The sequence below is a fragment of the Mirounga leonina genome, unplaced genomic scaffold, assembly GCF_011800145.1.
Source record: "Mirounga leonina isolate KUSES-001 unplaced genomic scaffold, KU_Mleo_1.0 Mir_101664, whole genome shotgun sequence".
NCBI classification, from domain to species: domain Eukaryota; kingdom Metazoa; phylum Chordata; class Mammalia; order Carnivora; family Phocidae; genus Mirounga; species Mirounga leonina.
In genome coordinates this window covers 28499560-28524725 of record NW_023270175.1, presented here as the reverse complement: position 1 = coordinate 28524725, position 25166 = coordinate 28499560, and the positions used below count along the sequence as shown (strand labels likewise).

The window sequence follows — 25166 nt, the reverse complement described above, 5'->3', positions numbered from 1 at the left end:
ACCATCTGAAAGTAAAAGTAGATGACTGCAGCACTACAACCCCACCATGGGGTACCCCAAAAAGATACCAGGGAAGGGAAATCTTCCCAGTGAACAGAGCTTTGAATAGCACATCTGATTGTCTATTATGTCTGGGAGAGATGACCTGAGGGGCAGATCTACTCTGACTCACAGGCAGTGTGACCAATGGGTTAGCCAGGGACTTAGAACAAATTTCAAACAGCAATCCAAATAGTGCCACTTGGAAAACTGAAATTTTATCATCTTAAAAATGGTATGTAAAATTCGTAAGTCAGAAATAATTTAATAAATCATTCAATCCCCTCATCTTCCCATGGAGAAAATAAGGTATAGAGAATGTATGTGATTGGTCCAAGGGAAGCTCTAGGTAACAGCCAGAATTGACATCTCCTGGATCTCAGTTTAGGGCTCTCCCCAGAACAGCACACAGATTATCATTCATTCCTTTGTCAGCATTTCTTGAACTTCAACAACACGTCATGCTCTTCCCTGGAAATAGGGATACAGATAAATAAGGCATGGCCCTGCCCTCGAGAAGCTCTTATGTTTGTTATGTGTTTTGTGCATGTGAGTGTATTATAGTTACATCCTGTGACAAGAAATAAGTGAAACCAAAATGGCAAATACTTCTTCAAGTAGGACAGACTAAATACTTGCTGAAGAGTGCCAAATGAAATTAAAAATGCTAGAAAGTGAGCCAGTAAGAACTATATGACTTAAAACAGACACCAACAGAGATATTAATTAATTCAAGGTTGGATTTGATTGTTAAGGGGAGTTTACATCACTATCACTGCTGGGAAGAGAGCAATTTTTAATGGATTTTGATGGCATCCTGCCTGAGTCTTAGTACCTAAATGTTAGCCTGGGTGAGATAAAATTTGAATTAAGTGATCAGGAAGACTGATGGATGGTGCAATCTGCAATTATTTTAAACAGTAGAAAGTGGTGAAATAGGACTGTTGAGTACCCAAAGGGCTTGTTAATTTTCAGATCTGAACTTCAAATTTTATTCTTTGGTTCCTTATGAGGTTACACCTCCTTCCCCAATTGATCTTTCTCACAAAAACTAAGTTCTGCTCAAAAATAGATGCTCACTCCCGTGCATCCTCTTAATCTAAGACCATTTGATTCGCTCTCTCCCCTGTCAGCCTTCTTTACTATCTTAGAGGAAAAAGTGTCCCTCCTTACCTCTCAAACCTGAGCCACATGCCCTTACCTCATTTCACACCCTGCTTCCTCAATTATCTTCTCTTTCTGAAATCTTTAGCTTCTCCTTTCTACAGAATCCTTTCCTTTCTGCTTTTACACATATATAGGTCTCCTTTCAGTTGGGAAAAAAAAAAAAAGTTGCTTATCCTTATGGCCCTCCTAGTTATTGTACAATCTTTTTTCCTTCTTAAACCATCAAGCTTTGAGAATGAATGGTTTATACCTACCTATAAGCTACAATCTGGCTTCTGGCCCGACTACCATTGAAAGTGCACTCTTAAAGCTCATGCATGGTTTCTGAAGCATTAAATGAAATAGCTTTTCTTAGTCCTGATTTCCCTTGACCAGGGATAGATTTCTGAGGTTTAGAGCATCTTATACCACATTTTCCATGCATACTGGACATTTTCAAGTATTCTATTGCTACTTCAACATAGTTAAAACTGAACTCACAATTTTCTCCCCTGATATTCCCACAAATGATTCTCCTATGTATGACTGATGGCAAGCTCTATGAGACAGGGATCACATCGCTCGCATTCATTGCTATAGCTTCGTCATGCTGCTTGGATGTAGTCAATTGTTAAAATGAATAAACATCATTCTCCCGCTCACAGAGCCTTAATTCCTTAGAGTCATTTTGAATTCACCTCTTTCCTTTGTCGCATAAATTAAATCAGTGATCAAATGTTGTTAATTATGCCTTCAAAATATGGTGTTTAAGGGTATGGATTTGCTGTCTAGTAGATCTTTTTGACTCTTTGCTCTACTATTTTCTAGCTGTGACTTCGGGCAAGTTCCCTAACTTCTCCATTTCTTCATCTATAAAATGAGGATAATAGTGGTACCATATGGGGTTAGTGAGAATAAATGAGATAATGTAATATAAAGTGCTTAGCACAGTACCTAACACATAGCAAGTACTCAATAAATGATAGCTATTAAAATTATCTTTCACTGCTCTGCATTGTGAACCCACACTCTGCTAGGGATGTCTACTTACTACTTCATATCTTTGCTGTTTCTCTTGGCTAGAATGCTCTCTTTCCTTTCTGCCCTTTCAAAATGCAATTTACTCTTTTTATTAATTTTTATTTTTGAAAGTGATGCATATTCATAAAGTTAAATAGATTAATAAGACTTATAAAGAAAAAAAGCAAACCCTATTCCATCTCTCCCAATTTCTGATCTATACTACTAAAGCAACTACTTTGAATAATTTTAGCTATTTCTTCTAGTATTTACTTATATATTTCTATATAATATACTTATACTGATGTTTCTTGCTCTTTCAAGTTTTAGATAGTACTGACTGTCTTCTTATTATGGAAGATACAGATTTAGACCTCTTACAACATCACCCTTTCCAACTTGTGTTCCCTTCATCCTACAAAAGATTTGCAATTTGGTAAATCAGTAAGATAGTGTTTTCATTGTTATGGCTATGTAAATGTCTTTCACTTTGAAGCCAAGTAGCATTTTTTTTTTTAAGAATTTATTTATTTATTTGACAGAGAGAGACACAGTGAGAGAGGGAACACAAGCAGGGGGAATGGGAGAGGGAGAAGCAGGCTTCCCGCCGAGCAGAGAGCCCCATGTGGGGCTCGATCCCAGGATGCTGGGATCATGACCTGAGCCGAAGGCAGACGCCCAACGACTGAGCCACCCAGGCGCCCCGCCAAGTAGCATTTTATCATGACTCATTTACTTTTTTGTGCAACTTTCAGTTTTTCCTGGAGTTACAAGCCTTGGTTTTTCCTAGTTGGCTTTATTTTCTATGTATCAGTCACTAATTCTTCACTAATTTCCCATTCAACTGTAAAACCTTTCTGAATACTATTCTTCACATGGTCAAACACATCAGGTAATCTATCAGTTAATTTTCAAAAATTTTTTTCTCTAGAGACATCCCTCCTGTATCCCTCCATCTTCCCACTCTCCACTAGCCTGGCTGCTCCCTAGGTGTGCCACACAGCTGTCTACCTCAAACTTTCTTTCATTATCATACCAGGAATTTCCTTCACCTCTCTTTTATGTTCATCCCATTTTCTGGATCTCATGAATTCTTCTTTCTTGCTTTACTCTCTCATATGATGGAATGTATATTTTAGTTGCTTCCTGAGAAGGGAGGTTTAAATTTTTTATCATTTGGGGCACCTGGGTGGCTCAGTTGTTAAGCATCTGCCTTCGGCTCAGGTCATGATCCCAGGGTCCTGGGATCGAGCCCCGCATCGGGCTCCCTGCTCTGCAGGAAGCCTGCTTCTCCCTCTGCCCCTCCCCCTGCTTGTGTTCCCTCTCTCGCTGTTGTCCCTCTCTGTCAAATAAATAAATAAAATCTTTAAAAAATAAATAAATAATAAAATAAACTTTATATCATTTACTACTCCTCAACATGGACCCATTGCTCCTGTAGGCAGGTCTACTTACCATTTACTGGAATATTTTCACCTCCACATCTTTGCCATTTATCTTGGTTAGAATGTTCTCCTACTTCCTGTCTACGTGTCCAAATGCTATTTGTATTTTCAAACTTATTTTTATTTTTATGAAAATAGTGTATGCTCATAGTTTAAAAGTTAGTTATAAGACTTGTAAAGAGAAAACAGAAAAGTCTCTTATCCCATCCTTTTCCATTCTCAATCTATGCATCTAGAAGCAAGTACTTTTCATTATTTTAGCTGCTTCTCCTGATGTTTACCTCCTTATTTCTAAATAATATAACTATACTGATATATTTTGACTTAATGACTCATTATGGAAGATAAAGATTTACTCTTCTTATGCCATACCATCTTCTCTGTCTCTAGTCTCTGTCTATCTTCCCCATGTAGCTTGAGAGGATGTAGAATTCTGAATTAGAAATCATTTTCTCAGAATCTTAAAGGCCAAACTATATCTCAATGAATTCATTGTGATTCCTAGAGATTGCCTCTTCTCTTCCACTATACTAAAATACCCCATCCTTTTAACAGTCAGAGTTCTAGCTTGCATGCCTTTGGTATCCTTTTAATAGTCAGAGTTCTAACTTGCGTGCCTTTGGTATCATGATTACTAAAATATACCTACTTCTCCATTTTGAAAAGCAAAACAACATTAGATCATCCACAGTCCCTTTGGACTTCTGCTGTTCTCCATGATTACTAACCTCATTTGTCAGTGCCCTCGATGTAATTAATATGGGCTATTTGGAGCACTACAACAGGGAGCCCTGATCTTATCTGACAAAGCGACACTTAAACTGAGATCTGAAGGGTGACTGGCAAAGTCCATGAAAGCATTCCAGTGGGGATGGTTGTATGTGCAAAAGCTGTCCGGGGAAAAGAAACTTTGGGAACTCAAGGGATGAAAGGTGGCCAGTGGGGTGGAGCTTGGTGACTAAGAGGGAGAGTAGGCCCACCTTTATGCTAGAGAGGAAGGCAGGGGCCAGAGAATTCAGGGCCTAGAAGGTGATGTTCAGGCAAGATTCGGGACTTATCCTAAGAGTGATGAGAAGCTGCTGAAAAGTCATTAAGTAGGGGAGTGATTTGATCGTCTTCCAAAGATTTCTGGGGTTGCAGTGTGCAGAATGAATTGGAGAGAGCCAATAATTAGGAAGATATGGATAAAATCAGTTTTAAGTAAGTGTTAGGGCCAGACTTGGAAGGGAGAAAGAAATTTCAAATGGGCAAAAGGTAGTCTTATGAAGTATGTTTGAAAGCTCAGCAGACCGTTAAATTTCTTTAACTTGCTGATGGCAGTGATTTAGATGCTGATATAACAGCTTCAATTTTTTTTCTTTTTTTTCTTTTTTTAGTATTAGATGGAAAAAGTGTCTCCTTCTCACCATTCCCTTCCTGATGGGATCCTGAATTGCTGATCAACTGACTGATCCCAGAAGCAGTTTGCTCCCCTCCTTCCCAAGTGTGGACTGCCATCCTGTGCCCTAGTGGTTGTTCTGCCCATTTGCCATGGTGAGAATTCTGAGGGGCTGAGGTAGAAGGTGGGAAAGAGTAAGGGAAGCAATAGAGAAGGGCTTCTGAGGGGCTTGCATAGAAATGGGCAGCAGAATTGAAATAGTGGAGGAAGAACACTTTCCCTTTTTCTGACAGTAAGCATTATATGTAGTCACGATAGTAATAAGGACAGAAGACTGCTTCCTCAGAATTCCTGCCTGCAGGAGACTGGGGCTTCTGCTGAAGTCAGCTGATAACACCACAAGAGTTGCTGTATACCACGGGTTCTGACAGTTTAGTCAGGAGGAAGTTAGTTTTTGCAGTTCTGTTTATGCAGTTGGCCAAATGAAAAATGCTGGCTGATGGGCTTGCTTTTCATAGTCATCGACAACAGCTTTCTACAACACCTAGGTTTTCTTTGGAAACTGTGAAGAGGTACTGAAAAGAAGAAAAATAATTTCTTCTGGTCTTAAAGAAGCTCACAAAGGAAAGTAATTCTAAAGGGTGCTTATGAGAGTAACTAATTTCAAGTTGGGTTTGGATATGGGAAAAAATTACCTTGCATAAATTTTGTGTTTTGCTGAGCATATTTTGATTTGTGTATTGCATTTTTATAGTCAAGCAAATTAGTCTGGACCCATGAGTATGGGTGTTGTGATGAAATAATTAGGACACAGAGATAGCAGAATTACAATAACAAATGAAAATTAGACGAGCAATATTGCTATATCTTGGGGGATCAAAATGCCTTGCTTTTAAGCTGGACAACATAGCAATGGCATGTGACATAATACACAATGGTGTGTGAGAGAATACTGCAAAATAATTTCTAGTTCTTTAATTTTTAATTTTTAATTTTTTTTCTTTTTTTAAGTATTCTCTACACCCAGTGTTGGGGGGCGTTCCAAATTCATGCCCCGGAGATCAAGAGTCACTTGCTCTATGGGCTAAGCCAGCCAGGTGCCCCTAATTCTCTAGTTTTTTTAAAAGTTGATCAGTTTGAGAGACACCTGGCTGGCTCAGCCGTTGGAGCTTGTGACTCTTGATCTCCCGGTCGTGAGTTTGAACCCTCCCAACATTGGGTGTAGAGATTACTTAAAAAAAGAAAAAAAAATTTTTTTTAGAAGTTGATCTGTTTGGATCTGTAAGTACATTTTTTCCTTTTGTTTAACAAAATTGTATATGGAAAGATATTACTTATTATTTACTAGTAAGTACTTGCATCTCCAACATCTAAATTCATTTTCTATTACCTATTTTATTGATAAGGATGTATTTTATTGATAAGAATTCTATACTTATTCCTAGAACAAATGATAATCACTGCTTCCACCTCCAAATTTCAGTATCTAGAAAAGTGCCTGCCACATAGTAGGTGTTCAACAATTAGTGAATTAAATTATATTAGTTGCTGTGTTCAATAAAGTAAAGCCAGAAAATAAACTCTATTCGAAAATAAATCTTTGAAATAGTACAGAACAAAACCTTAGATCCATTTTGCCAATAAAATAAATATCCTAATATCTGATTAATATACATCTAACATAAATCTTAAAAATCATTAGATATAGCCTCAAGTGTGAACAAACAGAAGGAACCGTGATAGGGAAAGAATTGCGAATGTTTCCAATCGTATTACTTCTTGGCAATTAAGACTATTTGGGAACGTACCTTAAGTCTCCTGCATTGGCACTTCATTGGGGATGGGCTACTCATTGCTCACAGAATCAAGTTCGAACTTCGGAGGGTGTTTCTGAAGATCCTGTTGGGTTTTAATGTTCATTTGGGCCGCCCCACCCACACATCCCGGGCGTCTGCCAAGACGATGTGTTCTTTTTCTTAGCTTGCACTGCGCCTTCTCACCGACCTCTCACCGACCTCTCCCTCGGCCTGGACTTTGCCCACTGGGCTCCTTCGGTCACACCCTCTACAACCTTCCCACGTTGCAAGGTCCAGTTCAATCTCCAGAGCCTTCAGGAAAGCTTCCCCAGCCCCTTTTGGGATGCAGTATCGCTCTGCTGAATTTCCCTCAGCACTTGGGAGTCTCTACTCTAGCAGTCATTACTTTCAAACGTGGTTTTTGCCTGTCGCTATCCCCCCCACCCCCCATTAGATTGCAAGCACCCTGTTGGGGAGGTCTTTTAAGTAGTCGCCGTGTCCAGCCCCTCGCACAGTGCCTGGTACAAAGAAAATGCCCAGTAAAGATTTGTTGAAATAAATCTAAACCCGAGAGAGGAAAAGAAGCGCCTGTGCCCAGCAGCAAAGGCCCTTCACGACCTGAGGGGAGGCCTGTGGTGTAGCTTGACCCTGAACCCAGCTCGAAACTGGCAGGAGAATGTGGCGCGGCAGGAGGCTCGGGTAAATGTTTCTCAACTCTCTACTTATTTCATCTTTACTTTTATAGAGGAATCTGAAAGTTCTTCTCCAGCAGCCTCGGGGCAAGCCAACAGGGCGGTGCAAACCGGCTGAGGTGGGGGTTGGGATGCCCGGTCTCGTGGCAATTCGAGATTCAGGTTTTATATTTAATTTTTGAAGTTTCACAAATTCCAGTTCCAAACTAGGAGCCGAGAGTGTAGAGGGTTTCCTGGAGCATAAATTTTGAGTCCTAGGCAAGGCTCCCAGCATTCAGGGCTTTGCCTCATTTATCCTCCTCACATTTCTCACCGCGGGAATCTACGGAGCACTCCGGGCCACCACATCCAGCCGGAGCCGAGAACCGCGGTTCGGCGCAGCGGTCTCAGCCGCTTCCTCCTTCAACCCTTTGGGCAAACCCCGTCCGGGCGAGTGGGGGAGCTCCCAGCCCGCAGTACGAGGCGGAACGGGGGCACGGTTGGACTACAACTCCCAGGATGCTCTGGGAGATGCGCGGAGGAGGGGGCCAGGGGGAGGGGCTTGGGGTGGGGGGGTGGGAGGGAAATCCCGCCCCGCTGCGCAGCGGCAGCGACACAAAGCCTGACTTTACAACCTCATAGAGAAAGTGGAAGTAAGACGGCTTAGGCGGGGAGGCAGGACGGGAGAAAGAACTGGAGGAGGGAAAGCTGCGTAGGTGGGAGCGAAGCGAGGGTGGTGGGGAGACCCGCGCCTTTGCAGATGAGGAGGGGGCGGCTTTCATAACTAATCCCCCCGCTCCGCCCCCGCTGGGGTCTCCACAGTGTCCTGCCTGTCCCCACTCCTCGCTGAGAGCCCGGCTCCTCCCCGCCGCGTAGCGGGGAGCCCGGCTGCCTCGCGTGCTCGGGGCGGGCCGGCGGACTGCACAGTGGTTCCCCAGCCCGGGTGCGGGACGAAAGCGCGGGGCAGAGCGGCTGCCGCGGACCGAGAAAGGGCTGCGAGCGAAGCGGTGCCGCGGACGAGTTAGGGCCGGGGCAGGGGAGTAAGTAGTGTGGTGCTGAGGCGAGGTGAGGCGCGGGGTGCCCCGGGAGGGTCCCCCGTGCCCCAAGTGGGGCGGAAGCACGCGTGCTAGCTGCCGAGGCCGGCGGGGAGGGAGGGCGGGCGGTGGCGCTGTGCCGGGGAAGAGTGCAGACAGCGGGGTGCCGAGCCCGGCGCAGGCGGAGAGATTGGGGCGCCCCCCTCCCCGCGGGAGGAGCCTAGTGCTCCTCCGCCATCCCTCCCCCGCGCGCCAGGCTCGCCTTCTCGGCAGGCTGCTGCGGGAGCGGCGGGGCGGCGGTACTGGGGCCAGACCAGGGGGAGCGGCGGGGCCGCCGCCCCCGAGACGGGCGGGCCGGGGGCGGGCTGTGAGTGGGGCGGGAGCGGGGCGGGGGGGGGCGCGAGGGCGCGGGCGGCTGGGGGGCGGGGGAAGCGCGGAGAGCCTAGGAGGGCAGGCGGTGGCGGGGCCGCCCGCCTCGCCGCCCGCTTCAAGCCGCCGGCCCACGCCGCAGTGTGTTTTGTGGACGGCACCTTCCCAGACAGCTCAGTAGAGCCCAGCTCGGCGCCCGGCAGCCTTCGTCGCGATGTTCCGCCGGAGCTTTAATCGTTTTGTAAGTACACTCGCTGCGGCTCCACGCGTGCGGTTTGCTTGCTCGCCAGCCGTTCGCTGGGTCCTTCGGAGCAATTTTCTAAGGGGATAATTGCATCGGTGGGAGCCACCACCACCACCCTCTTTTAGATTTTAACTGAACCACGTTGCCCGGGCGGCCGGGGTGGGGAGGCAGGTAAGGCTCCCAGAGTCCCCCTCCCCCCGGACAATTTAACCAGAGCTTCCCGGGGTTTTGCAAACTCTGTCTCCGACCGGGGGCCGCCCTCCGGCTGGATGGTGGTGGGATTCGTGGGGGGACCGGTCCAGGGCCCCTCGGTTTGCCAGTTAGTCGAAGATGGCGTTTTATTATCAGGGAGGTTGCTTTCTTTTGTTTCCTCTGCCACGAGCACATGGAGGTAAACCTAGACCTGTCACTGTGTCCCAAAAAAAAGACCTGGGGAGTGAGGGAGCTGGAGGCGAGGGCAGGACTCAGCCTTGCCCGGGGATCGGCCGGGAGGGGGTCTGCTGACCAGAGGCTGAGCAAACTTTGGAGACCCAGCCTAAGAAGCTCACCTTTAGGGTATAATAAAAGCGAAGGCGATTGTCAGGGTGGGCTGGGTGGATGTGGAGACGCGAGGAGGCTGCACGGCGGCGTCTGAAACCTCACCGAGCCCTGAACGCCCCGTACTTCGAGCCCGTGAGAAAAGGCAGGCTCCGGCTAAATTCCTCCGTCCACGTTTACCCCTTGCAAATCCCCAGAAAAGGGAACTGTATTTCCGTGGGAGTTTGGCATTCGAGAAAAGCGATTTCTGGCTACTGACTTTTTTGAGTAACCTGTTTACTCCTAGAGAGTACATTAAGAATGGAGCAAAGCCGGGACCATTTACTTCTGTGCTGCTATTTGTAGCAACTTCCTTAATTGCAAGATGAGGTGGCGGGAATAGGATTTTATTTCTGCCAATGATGTGAAGGAAAGGGCTCATCTGTAAATTTTGATTTTTTTCAGTCGTTCAGAAAAATGGTTCAGTGCTGTGCGCTCCCACCCACCCCCATTAAAATATATGTTTGAGAACTTGTCGATTTGACCCTTTTCATGTGATTATTCCTTATCAAAGCATTGCTAACATTTTTTTCAGGCGTCGGATGAATTTGCTCTCATTTTTTTCTGCATTTGAAACTTTCACGAATGAACCCTGGCTAAAAGAAATAATTGTACATCCCTTTTGAGGATATTATCACAGTAGTGCTATGTTAATGTTTTTCTAAATGTTTACCTCACCCAGAAACCTGTCTTATGCAATTGGAGATTACCTGTGGCACAGAGCAAAAGAGGTTGTACATATCCAGCATCTTGAAATCTATAGGAATTGGCTTGTACTGGATGCTTTGCCAAAGCAAGGGACGAAAATTGGTTTCTCACATTTAGCCTGAGAAGGTACAAAAGCATTGTCCTTCATAGTTGTATTTCACATTAGATTCTTGTGATCTGGGAGTGTTGTTGGGGCTGACAAAAAGGGAAAGGTGACAGAGCGAACTGTAATAATTGGAGAAGGATAATCTTTTCACAGGGCACTTGAATAGGCGAAAACAACTGGACTCTGGTTCATAATGAATTCATTATCTTAAAATTGAGATGCTGACATCCCCGATTTTTTTTAAGGGTTTGAACATTTGAAACCATACAACCCAACTATTGGTCTAAAAGCCGCCTTTGATTTTCTTTTGCTAAGAATGATCTGCATTGTATCAGGGTCTGGTAATTAAGCAGTGCTGGCCCAGGAAGCTAGGGCACGCAGTAGAATTTGCAGCAGTGGTTGAGGTGCCAGCCTGCAGGTTTGAGGCTAGTACTTTGCATCCCCGACCAAGATCTCTGCAGAGAATCACTTACGCTCACACTGAAATGAGCTTTGACCTCATTGTTCGCCTGAAATACCCGACTGCTCACGTTTTCCTGCGCAACCATGACTATGGGAAGTCTTGGGAATTTGTACCAGTGCAGTAAGCTGTAAGGTTCTCAGGAGTTGTATCTGAGCCGGAGGCCTCGGGCAAGGAATTCATCTGCAAACCATTGGACTGAATGTGAAATATGTTCTTGAATACTCATTGCTAAAGATGACTTGGAAAATGGGAGGGGGGCAAATTTTATCTCCCCTAGATCAGTACGTCTGCTGTCCTCATCTTTTGCCTGGTAGAGATTATTTGAAGAGCACTCCTATTTAAATCACTGGAAGGCTACAGTTTGAGATTTAGGTTGGACTTTGAGACTTGCATGGCAATGTAGATATAGTCCAAGTTGGGTGCTGTCTTATGATGGCTTTTGTATTTCAGAAGTAGGGCTGTGAATTCCTTTCAAAATTAAGTGGTTTTCTGTGTGTACCTATATGTATCTCAAATAGACTTTGAACATGACAGAAATTACAGTGGTGTTGATTGTAGTTGTTGGTCACTGAAAACTAGATACATGTTGCCATAGGGCTTTACATTTTAAACCTGAGGTGGGAAGTAAATATTTTTTGGGAGTAGCATCATCTTCTGTAGCTCAGTAGTGTTTGCTGAATCGTCTTAAAAATGCCATCTCCTCAGGTTCTCCAATTTCAAGCTAAAAGAAATAGTACTTCATTGTATTTCTTAAAGATATGGCCTTGACTTCCTTGCCATTAATAATACTTTTTTTTTCTGATGAATTATGACTTTTGACAGTTTTGAGGTAGAAATTTGGTGGATTTGGTGTAGGATTTTAGGGTTTAGGCATGTAGGGGGTGTCTTAGAAGATTTAAGAGTTGCGTGTCTGAGTATAATAAAAGCACCACTTATTCCCAATCAAAATCTCCATTTTCCATAAATATAATAAAAAATAGTAGCTTTGTCTATACAATTTATTTCCTTTAAAGGCATGTCTAATTGGAAGTCTGGACTAGTTGAGACTTAGGGGTCAGGGACTTTTATATTATCCTTTTACTCTTCATAAAATTCCTAATGATTGCAGGAGCATTTTCACATGGGTTTAAAGACTTAATGAGAGTCTAAACAATGAGTTACCCCCTCCCCTTTTTTAAAGATGTTATTTTTACATAAGCTCCACACCCAATGTGGGGCTCCAACTCACAACTCCAAGATCAAGCGTCATCGCGTGCTCCACTGAGCCAGCCAGGTGCCCTGCCCCCAGACCTTTTTGACATTATTTCATGCTAAAGATTCAAAAGAAGACATTCCTTGATAAAGTAGATTCAGAGGAGTTGGGCCAAGTAGATGCTGTCAATTTAGCTTGTCAGAATGATATCAAACAGGCATGAATTTCTATGTCATTGATAAATGAAAGCTTAAATTGTGAGTGAAATACTGGAAAAAATTTGTCTCTGATTCTAGAAGCTCTCAAACTGCTTTGGTTCCATGAAGCATGCAGCATATAGTAATATCACACAGAAAATGTCGAATCAAAGAGGCTCAGGACTAGAAAGCAATTAGACTGCATAAGGTGGAATGAAAATTCAAAATCAGACCAAAAATATTTAAAATAATTAGTGAAATGGATAACTAATTTATTACTTTGAGTCCAAGGCAAGGCCAGTCCAGTGAAGCAATATTGGAGGCAGTTAATAAAATAATTCAGGTAATTGCTGTTTTTTTTTTTTTTTTTCTTTTTTGCAGCAAGAAGGTTCTCGGTTTCCTTCAATTATCAGGGTAATTAAGCTTTTGTTTCCCCCCCTGCTTCACTTTACTAAAACCCTTGGCCTGACATTGCTGAGCCTGGAAAATATTGATGAGTTCATTTTATTATGTTTAGAAATTAATTCAGATGTGTGTATTGCAGTATTTTTGCATTCACACAAGCCTTACAAATAGTCCGTGCATCTTGGCTCCTACCAGGTAGTTCATACCTGGCTAGGTTATTTTTTTTTTTAATTCCAGGGTAGTTAACGTACAGTCTTACATTAGTTTCAGGTGTACAATATAGTGATTGAACACTTCCACATATTACTCAGTGCTCATCAAGATTAGTGTACTCTTCCTCCCCTTCACCTTTTTCACCCATCCCTCCACTCACCCATACATGGCTAGGTTTAACAGTTGAATTTGACCTTACTAAAAGCAACCTTTTTTATCTTACTGTAATCTCCTTTTAACTTGTGTGGCACCCTAGATCAGTTTTTTAACAATTAAGCCCTCATGCCCTAGGGCATCCATTGCATATAATAAATTATCTCCTATGCATGCATCCACAGATGAGGAATTTCAGTTGAGAAAGGCTGCCCTAGCCTGAAAGCTTCGGGGCAGGAACAGTTAGCAACGTACCAGGTGCATAGTAGGAGTTCGATAAATATTTTTTGAATGAACAGCTTTTATGTGTTTCACATAAATAATTATTACTTAAAGACAGTGATATTTGTAGCAAATTCCTTCTTATGAAGAATGAGTTCTAGTTAATTAGGTGTGATACTGTGATTTATAAGAAGACATATGTATGTATGTATATATATATTTGGTCTCTCCCAGTTTCTGGCACAGAGCTCCTAAAATCCTTGGAATTCCCTGGGACGAAAGCAGTAAAGGTGTCTGTTATGCTAATGAGGCGACTTTTGGAAAGCACCTCCGGTTGGGGGCTGGTTGCCTGGGGGAATCCAACCTTGTGATCAGAGGGTTGGAACTTTCAGTCTCACCCCCTGACCTCTGGGGAGGGGAGAGAGCCTGAAGATTGAGTTCTATTGCCATTGGCCAATGAGTTAATCAGTCGTGCCTCTGTAACGAAGCCTCCATTAAAAGCCCAAAAGGACAGGGTTTGGAGACCTTTCAGGCTGGTGAACAAGTGGAAATTTTGGGATAGTGGTGCACCCTTAGCCCAGACCTTGCCCTGTGCTGACCATAGTATAATCTTTATTAGATGGTTATGTTATTTTATGATCTTGCAGAGCGTTATTTCATTCAACAAATATTCACTGAACACCTACTATGTGTAGGGCACTATGATAGACCCTGTGGACACATGGGTGAGCAAGTCAAAGTCCCTGTCTTCAGAAGCTTTAATTATCATTACATGCATGGCAATAGATAGAGAGGACATGGTGACTACACTGTCTCTAACACATCTATAACGTACCGTGAAACTTGATTTTCATGAAGAAGTTACTGTTGTATGCTTACTTATCATTTGTTTTTCTACCAAAAATAAGAGTGTACAATCTCAGTTATATCCTGGTTGTTTGGATTTCAGGTAAAAAGGAATTTGTTGCGTTTGACCCTTCAATGTGACCTATACATGGCAAACTGCTCTTTTGCAAATAGATGCTAGTCTGATTCTGTGTAAGGTGGGAAACCTATTTAGGGTTGAGTCACTATTACTTGAAATAAATACTATTTATTTACTTGCTGTTAAATTATATATTAAATAGCCTGAAAACAAATTTCTTTTTTCCTGATTTTTTTTTTTTATTGATTAAGCAACATAAAATTCTGAAAGTCTTCTAAATACCTTCTATATAGGTTTACCGTTTGCTCCTGTTTATGACTACAGCTCATAATTCAACCCTTTATTAGTGGGCAGTATTGAGTGCCTACAAATCAGGTAGTTTCCCGTGCTCTTAATGAACTTTCAGCAGAGGTGAGATTTGGGCAGGTGAAACTGGCCATTTTCATATTGATGCAGCTCTCCAAATGAGCTTGTTTTCTTCACCTACTCTACCAGTTAACCACCGGCTGGGCAGTGGGTTCTGGGAGGTAAAAGATGGCCAATGGCCCCTGGGAGAGCCATGACTAACTTCCCTGTGTCTGGATGATATGCAGAGAACTAGCCCATGAGTGAATTCATATACTGGTTTATGGAAAAAATCATCAAGGCTGATTGCTCGTCTAACATGGTTGATCAGTTCTCCCCAAAGAGGGTGAAAGCATGGGACACAAAATAACTGGGTTTTTTTTTCCATCAAGGAGGTGGAGTTTCCTGTACATCTGTAGTGCTTTATACGGATTAATCTTTTGCATCTGGACTGTGAGATTGAGAGAACTTTTCTGATTGGGTGGAGGGAGTTTCTGGGCTTCCATAAGTGAGCTAGGTGCCGTTTTCAAGTTTATTTCTGTTCACTTCACACTTAACCTTCTTGGCTTGGTACAAGGGTGGATCAGTGGTGATTGTAAAACAAACATTAGCATGACTGCAGCATATGTTAACACTACTGCAGTTTAATGATGAATGAGCATTCGGCACTGCAGATATGGGTGTGGGTTGCCCTATGCCAGCACATTGGCAGACAGCCCCTTGATGACTGCAGTGTATGGATGGATTGCTGGTTTGGCTGACTTCTTGATTATCTGGCTTATAGATAATGTTGGACCATGGATATCCAGATTTGGGAGGTTAATCTGTGTTTGTGAAGTACAGATTGCCATCAATTTTTTTTGCCCCATATATATTTAATAGAATGTAGGAGATGGGCGCCTGGGTGGCTCAGTTGGTTGAGCGACTGCCTTCAGCTCAGGTCATGATCCTGGAGTCCCGGGATTGAGTCCCGCGTCGGGCTCCCTGCTCGGCGGGGAGTCTGCTTCTCCCTCTCCTGCTCTCTGTCTCTCATTCTCTCTCTCTCAAATAAATAAATAAAATCTTAAAAAAAAAAATAGAATGTAGGAGGATTAGTGAGGCCTGTCCTGTTCAAGCATCTATTTGTTTTCTTAGCCTCCTTCATTATATGTTAAAGTATTATGGTAGCTGTACTTTTCTAGTCTCTTCTTTGCCTAGGTATTCCTGGAAAAATCAAACCATCTTCTTTTTTTTTTTTTTTTTAAGATTTTATTTATTTGACAGAGAGAGATACAGCGAGAGAGGGAACACAGCAGCGGGAGTGGGAGAGGGAGAAATAGGCTTCCCGCGGAGCGGGGAGCCCGATGCGGGGCTCGATCCCAGGACCTGGAATCATGACCTGAGCCGAAGGCAGACGCTTAACGACTGAGCCACCCAGGCGCCCCCAAACCATCTTCTTGATAATGATCTTGCAGCTAGTGTAGCATCAAGTAAACAGTAGATGCTCAATAAATACTTTCGGTATTGTTTTGAACTGAATTGTTAACACAGTCTGACTCTGTGGTCACAGGTGAAAATGATCAGAAAAAAGTAATTTCATGCCTGCTTAAAAAGTAATCAGAAAAACTAGCGTTTACATGAGGCTGTTTTCTTAATTCAAAAGATTATCTTTAGCACCTCCCCCTTCCTTGGCCATACATAAAAAGCTGTAATTAATGTACTGTCCTCAACTTCTAAAATTATAAGCAAATTTACATTCTTTCTGTTAAATGCCGTTCATTAGCTTATATTTTCTGTTGCCACCAGCACATCAAGTCTTTTCTGAAAAACAAAGCTGCAGTGTTAACTCTTCAAGAGCTGTATGTCTTTGGCTTTCCCTGGTAAGTGTGCATTATTTTAATTCAGGATATCACTTAGTATTTGGTGCTGGGAATGTAAAATACTTTCCTGTTTGTACCTCATTGCCATTAGTTGGGTGGATTCCATTAGCAAGAAGACAGCAGACCAGAGGAACTGTAGAGTTTAAGGGATTTGGAAGCAGTTTTGTTGTGAAAAGAGACTCAGCCTTGTTAAAAGGGTTGGTGCAAATTCTGTTTCTGCCATTTACTGCCCAGCTTGGGAAATTGGGCACTGTGGTTCATAGACATCAGTGTGTTGATCAAAATGTCATCTTTGGACTCCTTGCATAAGAATCATCTGGGAGCACCTGGGTGGCTCAGTTGTTAAGCGTCTGCCTTCGGCTCAGGTCAGGATCCCAGGGTCCTGGGATCAAGCCCCACATCGGGCTCTCTGCTCGGCGGGAAACCTGCTTCTCCCTCTCCCACTCCCCCTGCTTGTGTTCCCTCTCGCTCTGTGTCTCTCTCTGTCAAGTAAATAAAATCTTAAAAAAAAAAAAATCATCTGGGCGCCTGGGTGGCTCAGATGGTTAAGCGTCTGCCTTCAGCTCAGGTCATGATCCCAGAGTCCTGGGATCGAGTCCCACATCGGGCTCCCGGCTCAGCGGGGAGCCTGCTTCTCCCTCTGACCCTCGCCCCTCTCGTGCTGTTTCTCTCTCACTTGCTCTAAAAAATAAATAAAATCTTAAAAAAAAAAATCATTGGGCTGCTTATTGTAAACAGATTCCTAGGACTCAGGTCTCCTGAATCCAAGTCTCAGGTGATAGGTCCCTGAAAAACTGCATTTTTAGCAAGCACTCCAGATGGTTCTGAAATTCACTAAAATTTAAGAGCACCCATGTCATAAACATTGAAATATTTATTTTCTGTGTACATTCTCTGTTCACCTGTCTTTACTTTTCCTCATCTACAGAATGAATCTGATAATACTTCATCAGGTTGTTGGGAAAATGTTTGGTAGACTATTTCACACTATTCCAGTTGTGTTAGAGGTCCCCAAAACCACTCCCAGGTTTCATGGTTTACTGGCAGAACTCACAGGACTTAGCATATAGTTGTGCTCACAGCTATGATTTATTAGAGCAAAAGGATACAAAGCAAAGTCAGCAGAGGGAAAGGGCACATGGGGCCAAGTCCAGAGGAAACCAGGTGCAGCTTCCAATGGTCCTCTCCCACTGGAGTCACAAGGGTTGTGCTTAATTCCTCCAGCAACGAGTTGTGATAACTTGTATAAAATGTTGTTTACCAAGGAAGCTCATTAGAGACTCCGTGCCCAGGGTTTTTACAGGGACTTGGTCATGTAGACCCCCTCTGCCTGGTATGTGCCAAAATTCCAGACTCCCAGAAGGAAAACAGGATTTAGCATAAACCATATTGTTTGTACCAAGAGTTTAGGCACAGCTGGCTACTCTTAACCATTTAGGGTGGTGGGAACCTTCCCAAAATCCAAACCCCCAGCTGCTTTCGAGCTTTGTAAGCAGGCCTTTTTTTAAGAACAGCAGTCTCAGGCCTGCTAGGTTAACCCTTTCCTAACAGTAATGTTACAAATACTGGTATTTTTCAGTGGAGGGAAGTGACTTGCCCATGGTCGTTAAGCTAATCAACAGAGTTGAGACTGAGACTCCCAGCAGTCACCACCCCTGTTCTTTGCTGCATGCAGCCATGCTTCTGGATTATGGGTCATCCTTTTTCATATTGTTGAATGCATTCACTTTTTGTCACTTGCAGCAGAAGAGCAGCCTGCCCGCTGGTAACTTGATGCACCCAGTGGGGGAGCCAGGAAGTATTGATGTTTCTGCCAGTTTAGCGTCAACACTTGCTGGTTTCCTCTCTGGAGCATCACCAAGTTCGTGGATTTTCATTTTTTCCTGACTTTTGGATTTTTGTTAACGACCCCATCCCTCCTTGTTCCATTCATTTACCCATAGTCCCAACACTCATTTGCATCATTACCTCATTGCATTCTGTACATGGCTAGCTGTTAGCTCATAGGCAGCAGCTGATTTAAAAATTTGGGGGTGGGAGGTAACACAATGCCAAAGTGCAGGCATACTGAAGAGTATTTAGTGAAGGATGACTATGGAGGGAAAACCTGCCAAAAGAAAAAAAGAATAAAATTCTTGGGTTAATGCATTTTATGGCAATATTTATATTGTTTGAACCCAGGAGTGGTTTTTTTTTTTTTGAGTTTTACAGTCATGAAAAACCGCAGGGATATCTCTGCTTATTCTTAAGTTTCAGTCTTCTTTTTTTTTTGCTGTTATCAAAAAGGAAAATTAATAATTGTTTTATGATCTGGGCAAGGAATAAATCAGAAACTCATACTGAAAGATGTAGTAATCCTACAGATCAATAGGGAGCAGAAGCCAGAGGCGAACTGTCACAAGTAAGTAACAGCTGGGTAGAGCAGATTATGTAAGCTACACCTGTTGTGTAAGCAGCAGGGATGTTCTTTAAGCCTCACAATTAATGTAGTTTGCAGTAATATGGATTTAGGGGTCTATAGTACAGTGCACAATTAACTTTGGCTTCTTTTCTGAAAACATTCATGTGAATCACAGGCTTCCTTTGAACACTCGTGCCCTGCTTGTGCTGTAGAAGTATGTAAGGCACACCCCTGCTCTCCAGTAGCTTGCAGTCTAGTATAGAGACAGAAGATTACATACAAGACCAGCCTCCTTACAAGGCATTTGGTCATCAGTCAGTGCTGCTCTCCTTTTATAGAGGCACACACAGTAAGTGTGGCCGCCTTTCAGAAGAGGGCGCTGAATCTCACTCTGTTGTGGCTGGGGGAGGGATTGGTAGAGGAGGTAGCATATGAACTGGGTGGTAAGGGACCCAAAGTATTGAAGTTCATGGAATTTTAGGGCCAGGCAACCTCATTACAGGAAGAAGCAATCTACCGGAGCAATTAGACCCTGTTATTGCTTATGGTACTTAGAGCAGTGGAACAAGTCAACAGAGGGCATGGGTTCCACCTCCAAATGCTGGAGAAAGACCAAAACCTTGGTCTTCAATGCCTTATGTTTGCTGTGGTGAGATTTAAACTTTAAAAGAGGGAAAACTAAAAAGGGAGTTCAGGCAGCTCTCGGTCTTCAAAACAATAGCCACAGGAATCTTCTGTGGCTCTTTTCCGAAATCCATGACTTCAGTGATGGTGGTCATCAGTCTTCTGACTTGGTGCAGAAGCAATAAGGTAGGAACTAGGGTGGAAGCACCTGGGGTAATATTTCAAGACACTCTGCTTCATGTAGTATATGGTTATTTGTCCTGCTTATATAATGCTTACTTTCAGAAACTTTTACTACGTGGGGACATTGTGGTAGATAGTTTATTATCTTGAGTACTGATGGTCATTTATATGCATACCTCGTTTTATTGTGCTTTATTTTATTGTGCTTTGCGGATATTGTGTGTTTTTACAAATCAAATGTTTATGGCAACCCTGGGTTGAGCATGCCTATTAGCACCATTTTTCAAACAGCACTTGCTCACTTTGTGTCTCTGTCACATTTTGGTAATTCTCACAGTATTTCAAACATTTTCATCGTTATTATGTTTGTTATGGTAATCTGTGAAGTAATTATGACTGGCTGAAAGCTCAGATGATGGTTAGCATTTTTTTTAGTAAAAAAGTTTTTAGCAATAAAATTTTAAGATTAGGGTATGTACATTGTTAATGCTATTATACACTTAATAGACTACAGTATATTGTAAGCATAATTTTTTTTATTTATTTATTTGAGAGAGAGAGAGAGAATGAGAGAGAGCACGAGAGGGAAGAGGGTCAGAGGGAGAAGCAGACCCCCCGCTGAGCAGGGAGCCTGATGCGGGACTCGATCCCGGGACTCCAGGACCATGACCTGAGCAGAAGGCAGTCGCTTAACCAACTGAGCCACCCAGGCGCCCTGTAAGCATAAATTTTTAAAGATTTAACAGACCTATTAGCTGTTAGTCCCAATCCCTCCCTCCAGACCCTGGTAACCCCCCATTTACTTTATCATCACTGTGGATTTGCCTATTCTGGACATTTCATGTAAATGGACTCCTATAATATTTGCTCTTTTGTGATTGATTTCTTTCATTTAGTATGATGTTCTCAAGGTTTTTTAATCCATGTTGTAGCATGTATCAGTACTACATCCCTTTCTGTGGCTCAGTAACCCACCGAATGGATATACCACATTTTGTTTGTCCATTGATCAGGTAGGTGATGGGCATTTGGATTATTTACACGTTATGGTCATTATGAATAATGCTGCCGCTTTGAACATTTTTGTACATGTTTTTGTGTGGGCATATGTTTTCAGTTCTCTTGGGTATATACCTAGGAATGGAATTGCTAGGTTACATGGTAATTCTGTGTTTAACTTTTTGAGGAACTGCCAAACTGTCCCACAGCTCTTCCTCAATTCTTACTTTTTTTAAGAGAAAAAAATTTGGGAGGCGGCGTCTGGGTGGTGCAGTCAGTTAAGCATCCGACTCTTGGTTTCCGCTCAGGTCGTGATTTCAGAGTCATGAGATCGAGCCCTGCATGGGGCTCTGTGCTGAGCTTGGAGTCTGCTTAAGATTCTCTCTCTGTCTCCCTCTGCCCCTCCCTCCTCTAAAATAGATAAATAAATCTTTTAAAAAGTTTTAAAAAAAATTTTAATTGTGGTGAAAAGCATGTAACATAAAATTTACCATCCTAAATTTTTTTAAGTGTGTAGTTCTGTAGTGAAGTATAATCACACTCTTGTGCAACAGATATACAGAACTTTTTCATCTTGCAAAACTGGAACTTTATACCCTTTATAAACAACAACTCCTCATTTCTCTCATTTGCCCCACCCCTCCTCCCCTCAAGCCCCTGGCAACTGCCATTCTAATTTCTGTTTTATGAATTTAACTACTTTAGATACCTTGTATAAATGGAGTCACACTGTATTTTTCTTTTTGTGACTGGCTTATTTCACTTAGCATAATGTCCTCGAGGTTTATCCATGCAGTAGCATGTGACAGGACTTCCTTCCTTTTTAAGGCTTTATGTATATACCACATTTGTTTATCCATCCATCCATTGGTGAATATTTGGGTTGTTTCCACCTCTTGACTATTGTGAATAATGCTGCTATTAACAGAGGTGTGCAAGTAGCTCTTCAGGCTAAGGATTTTAATTCTTTGGGCTATATACCCAGAATAAGAATTGCTAGAACATATGGTAGTTTTATGTTTAAATTTTTGAGGCACCTCTGAAGTTTTCCATAGTAGCTGAACCATTTTACATTCCCATCACCATTGCAGAAGGGTTCCAACTTCTCCACATCCTAGCCAACACTTTTTTAATAGCCATTTTAATTGGTGTGTGGTAATATTTCATTTTGGTTTAGATTTGCATTTCTCAGATGACTAGTGATATTAAGCATCTTTTCCATGCTTTTGGCCATTTGTATATCATTGGAGAAATGTGTATTCAAAGTGGTTTCCCAATTTTTTACCAAGTTATTTGGCTTTTTGTTGTTCTGTTGTAGCAGTTCTTTATATACTCTAGATATTAACTCTTATATACTCTAGATATTTACCCTTTATCAGATATGTGGTTTCCAAATACGTTCTTTTATTCCATAGGTTGCCTTTTCACTTTGTTGATTGTTTCCTTTGATGCATAGAAGTTTTTTAATTTGATGTTCCATTTGTCTTTTTGCTTTTGTTTCTTGGGCTTTGTAGTGATATATCCAAGAAATAATTACCAAATCCAGTGTGTCCTGAAGCTTTTCCCCTTTGTTTTCTTCTACGATTTTTTATCATTTTAGGTCTTCCATTTAGGTTTTTAATCCATTTTGAATTGACTTTTATATGTGGTGTAAGGTAAGGATCCAACTTCATTCTTCTGCATGTGGATATCCAGTTTTCCCAGTGCCATTTGTTGAAAAGATTCTCTTTTACTCATTGAGAGGCCTTGGTGTCCTTCTTGAAGATCTTTTGACCATATACGTGAGGGTTTATTTCTGGGTTCTGTTTTATGCCATTGGCCTGTATGCCTGTCTTTATGCCTGTACTACACTGTTCTAATTACTGTAGCTTTGTAATATCTTTTGAAATCACAAAGTATGAGGCCTCCAACTTTGTTCTTAATTCTTTTTTTTTTTTTTTTAAAGATTTGATTTATTTATTAGAGAGAGAACAGGGGGAAGAGCAGAGGGAGAGGGACAAGCAGACTCCATGCTGAGCATGGAGCCCAACATGGGGCTTGATCCCACGACTGAGATCATGGCCTGAGCCAAAATCAAGAATCAGAATCTTAACCGACTGAGCCACGAAGGTGCCCCTGTTCGTTTTCAAGATTGTTTTGGCTATCCAGGGTCCCTGGAGATTCCGTATGGATTTTAGGATGCGTTTTTCTATTTATGCAAAAAATATTCCTAATTTTTTGTGTTCCGTCTGCCACAGGACCTTTGTGTGTGTATATATCATTTCTCTTGTCTGATAAACTTCTCTATGGCAGTCAGTTGCCTCAATTCTTACTCATTTCTCAGAGCTCAGCTTAATCATCATTTCCCCAAGGAAGCTGTCCCTGTCCTTCCCTCGGACAGTGCCAGGTTTGCAGGTTCTCATAGCATTATGAACCTTTCCTTTATACTCTTACCACAATTGGCTTTACATTTGTATATTAAATTCCTTTGCTAACATATTTAGTATCAACCTTCCCTCTACATAGTGTTTCATGAAGGTAAGAACTGTGACCATTTTTGCTTATTGTTGTGTCACTAATGCCTCAGTGCCTGATTTAAGCCCTTAATACACGAGGATGGAAATAATCTTATTATTTTATATGGATCAAAATTTGAAATGGGTTTTATTTTTTGATTTTTCATTTTGCCTTCAATACAGGCATTTGTGTTCTGTTAGGCTGTCTGTGTGCAGAAATAATCATTCCAGTCAGTGCCTTGAATTACTGATTCTTGGCTTCAGTGATACATTGCAGGTTTGTGGAATTTAGTTGTAAGTTGTCTTTGTCTTATCATTATAATAACAGCTAAAACCAGAGTGGTAAGTTCCTGGCATTGTTTTAAGTGCTTTACAAGCATTCGTTCATTATATGCATTTGCTTATTGTAGATAGGGTTTTCCAGAGAAAACAGAGTCAACAGGCTGTGTGTGTGTGTGTGTGTGTGTGTATGTTTACAGACATGTAAATACCTATATATTTAATGTTTGGTGTCATTTATATGTGTATATATAAATAAGTTTCTTCATATATATATTAAAACTTCATGTATATGTGTATATGTATACATATAAACTTAATTTAAGGAAATGACTTACGATTATAGAAGTTGACAAGTCCTCAGACCCGCAGTCAGCAACCTAGAGACCCAAGAGCACCAGTGGTGTAAAGTCCAAGTGGGAAGGCCTGAGAACCAGGAGAGCTGACAGTGGAAGTTTGAATTCGAGAACCAGTGTTTCAGTTCGAGTCCAAAGGCAGGTTAAACCAATGTCCCATCTCAAAAGGCTATTAGGCAGGAGGAGTTCCCCCCCTTACTGGGGGAGAGAGGGGAGGCGGGGGAGGGGAATCAGTCATTCTGTTTTCTTCAAGCTTTCGGTTGATTTTTGGATGAGGTCCACTAGCATTATGGAGAACAATCTGCTTTACTCTCTCTGCCAATTCAGATATTAATCTCATCCAGAAATACCCTCACAGACACACCCAGAATGTTTGACCAAATATCTGGGAACTACATGTCCCAGTCAAGATAATGCATAAAATTAACCATCACACTTATGTGATGATGTGAAGATGAACGAACAATCTAAAGTATATATAGATCAGGAATGAAAGACCTTACCATAAATAACTAATTTGCTACACTTTCCATCTATCAAATGAGGGGCTCAGACTGCTACATGGTCTGTAAAGGCTCAGCGAGTCCCAGAACTGGTAAAGAGTCTTAGAGACCATCCAGTTGTCCAGCCTCTTCATTTTACAGCAGAGGAAATGGACAGAGAGAGGACAAGTGGCTTGTCCAAGATTATTCAGTGAATGGAGGTTCATAAATACGGAATTCCAGGCCCAGCTCTGTCATCTATGTCCTCAATTTCCTCTTCTGTGAGCGCTCTTGGGTCATCTATATTTAAGTTCTCTCCTAGCTTTATAATTTTGTAGTATATGTTTTAAGCTTCACAGTCAAGCAGTGGAATTTTTTTAATGTTTTCTATTGGGTTGTTTATCAGTATTATTCTTCAGGTCTCCATCCCTTGATTGCTCATTTGATTATACTCTACCCCGAACTTCAGTTTCTTTAATGAGTGTAGACTAAATTGTCTATACTTTGAATGGGAACAATGACAAATTTTAGGCTGTTCGTGCTGTTCATTAGCTTTTAATAGTGGTTGTAGTTTTTGGTTTTACACTGACCTGAATAGGGATCAAATGTAGACCTGTGCCTTTGTTAGTACTATGTTCTAGAATTAAACTCAACTCTGATTATATTAACCTTTAGCTAACAGCTCAAATGGAGGAGAGCATTTTTGGTGATGCTAAAATATGATGGGCAGGCTTCCTGGGGAGCAGCACCCCTGTCTTTTTTGCTAGTGGCCACCTGACATTATTTCCCAAGGACGCTGTTACTCGTGTGTACTCATGAACACAATTAGCTGCACAGTAGT

The 25166-nt window shown here is 42.1% G+C and overlaps 1 protein-coding gene across 1 annotated transcript in view; it reads left to right on the top strand.

Moving 5' to 3' along the window:
* Nucleotides 1-8958: 8958 nt before the first annotated feature.
* The window catches only part of ATP11C (ATPase phospholipid transporting 11C), a 174255-nt gene continuing 158047 nt past the window's right edge, over nucleotides 8959-25166 (top strand). Inside the window, exon 1 of the mRNA XM_035009413.1 lies at nucleotides 8959-9139. Within this exon, the coding sequence (XP_034865304.1) occupies nucleotides 9113-9139 (27 nt within the window). The 5' untranslated portion in view covers nucleotides 8959-9112. The remainder of the gene's footprint in view (nucleotides 9140-25166) is intronic.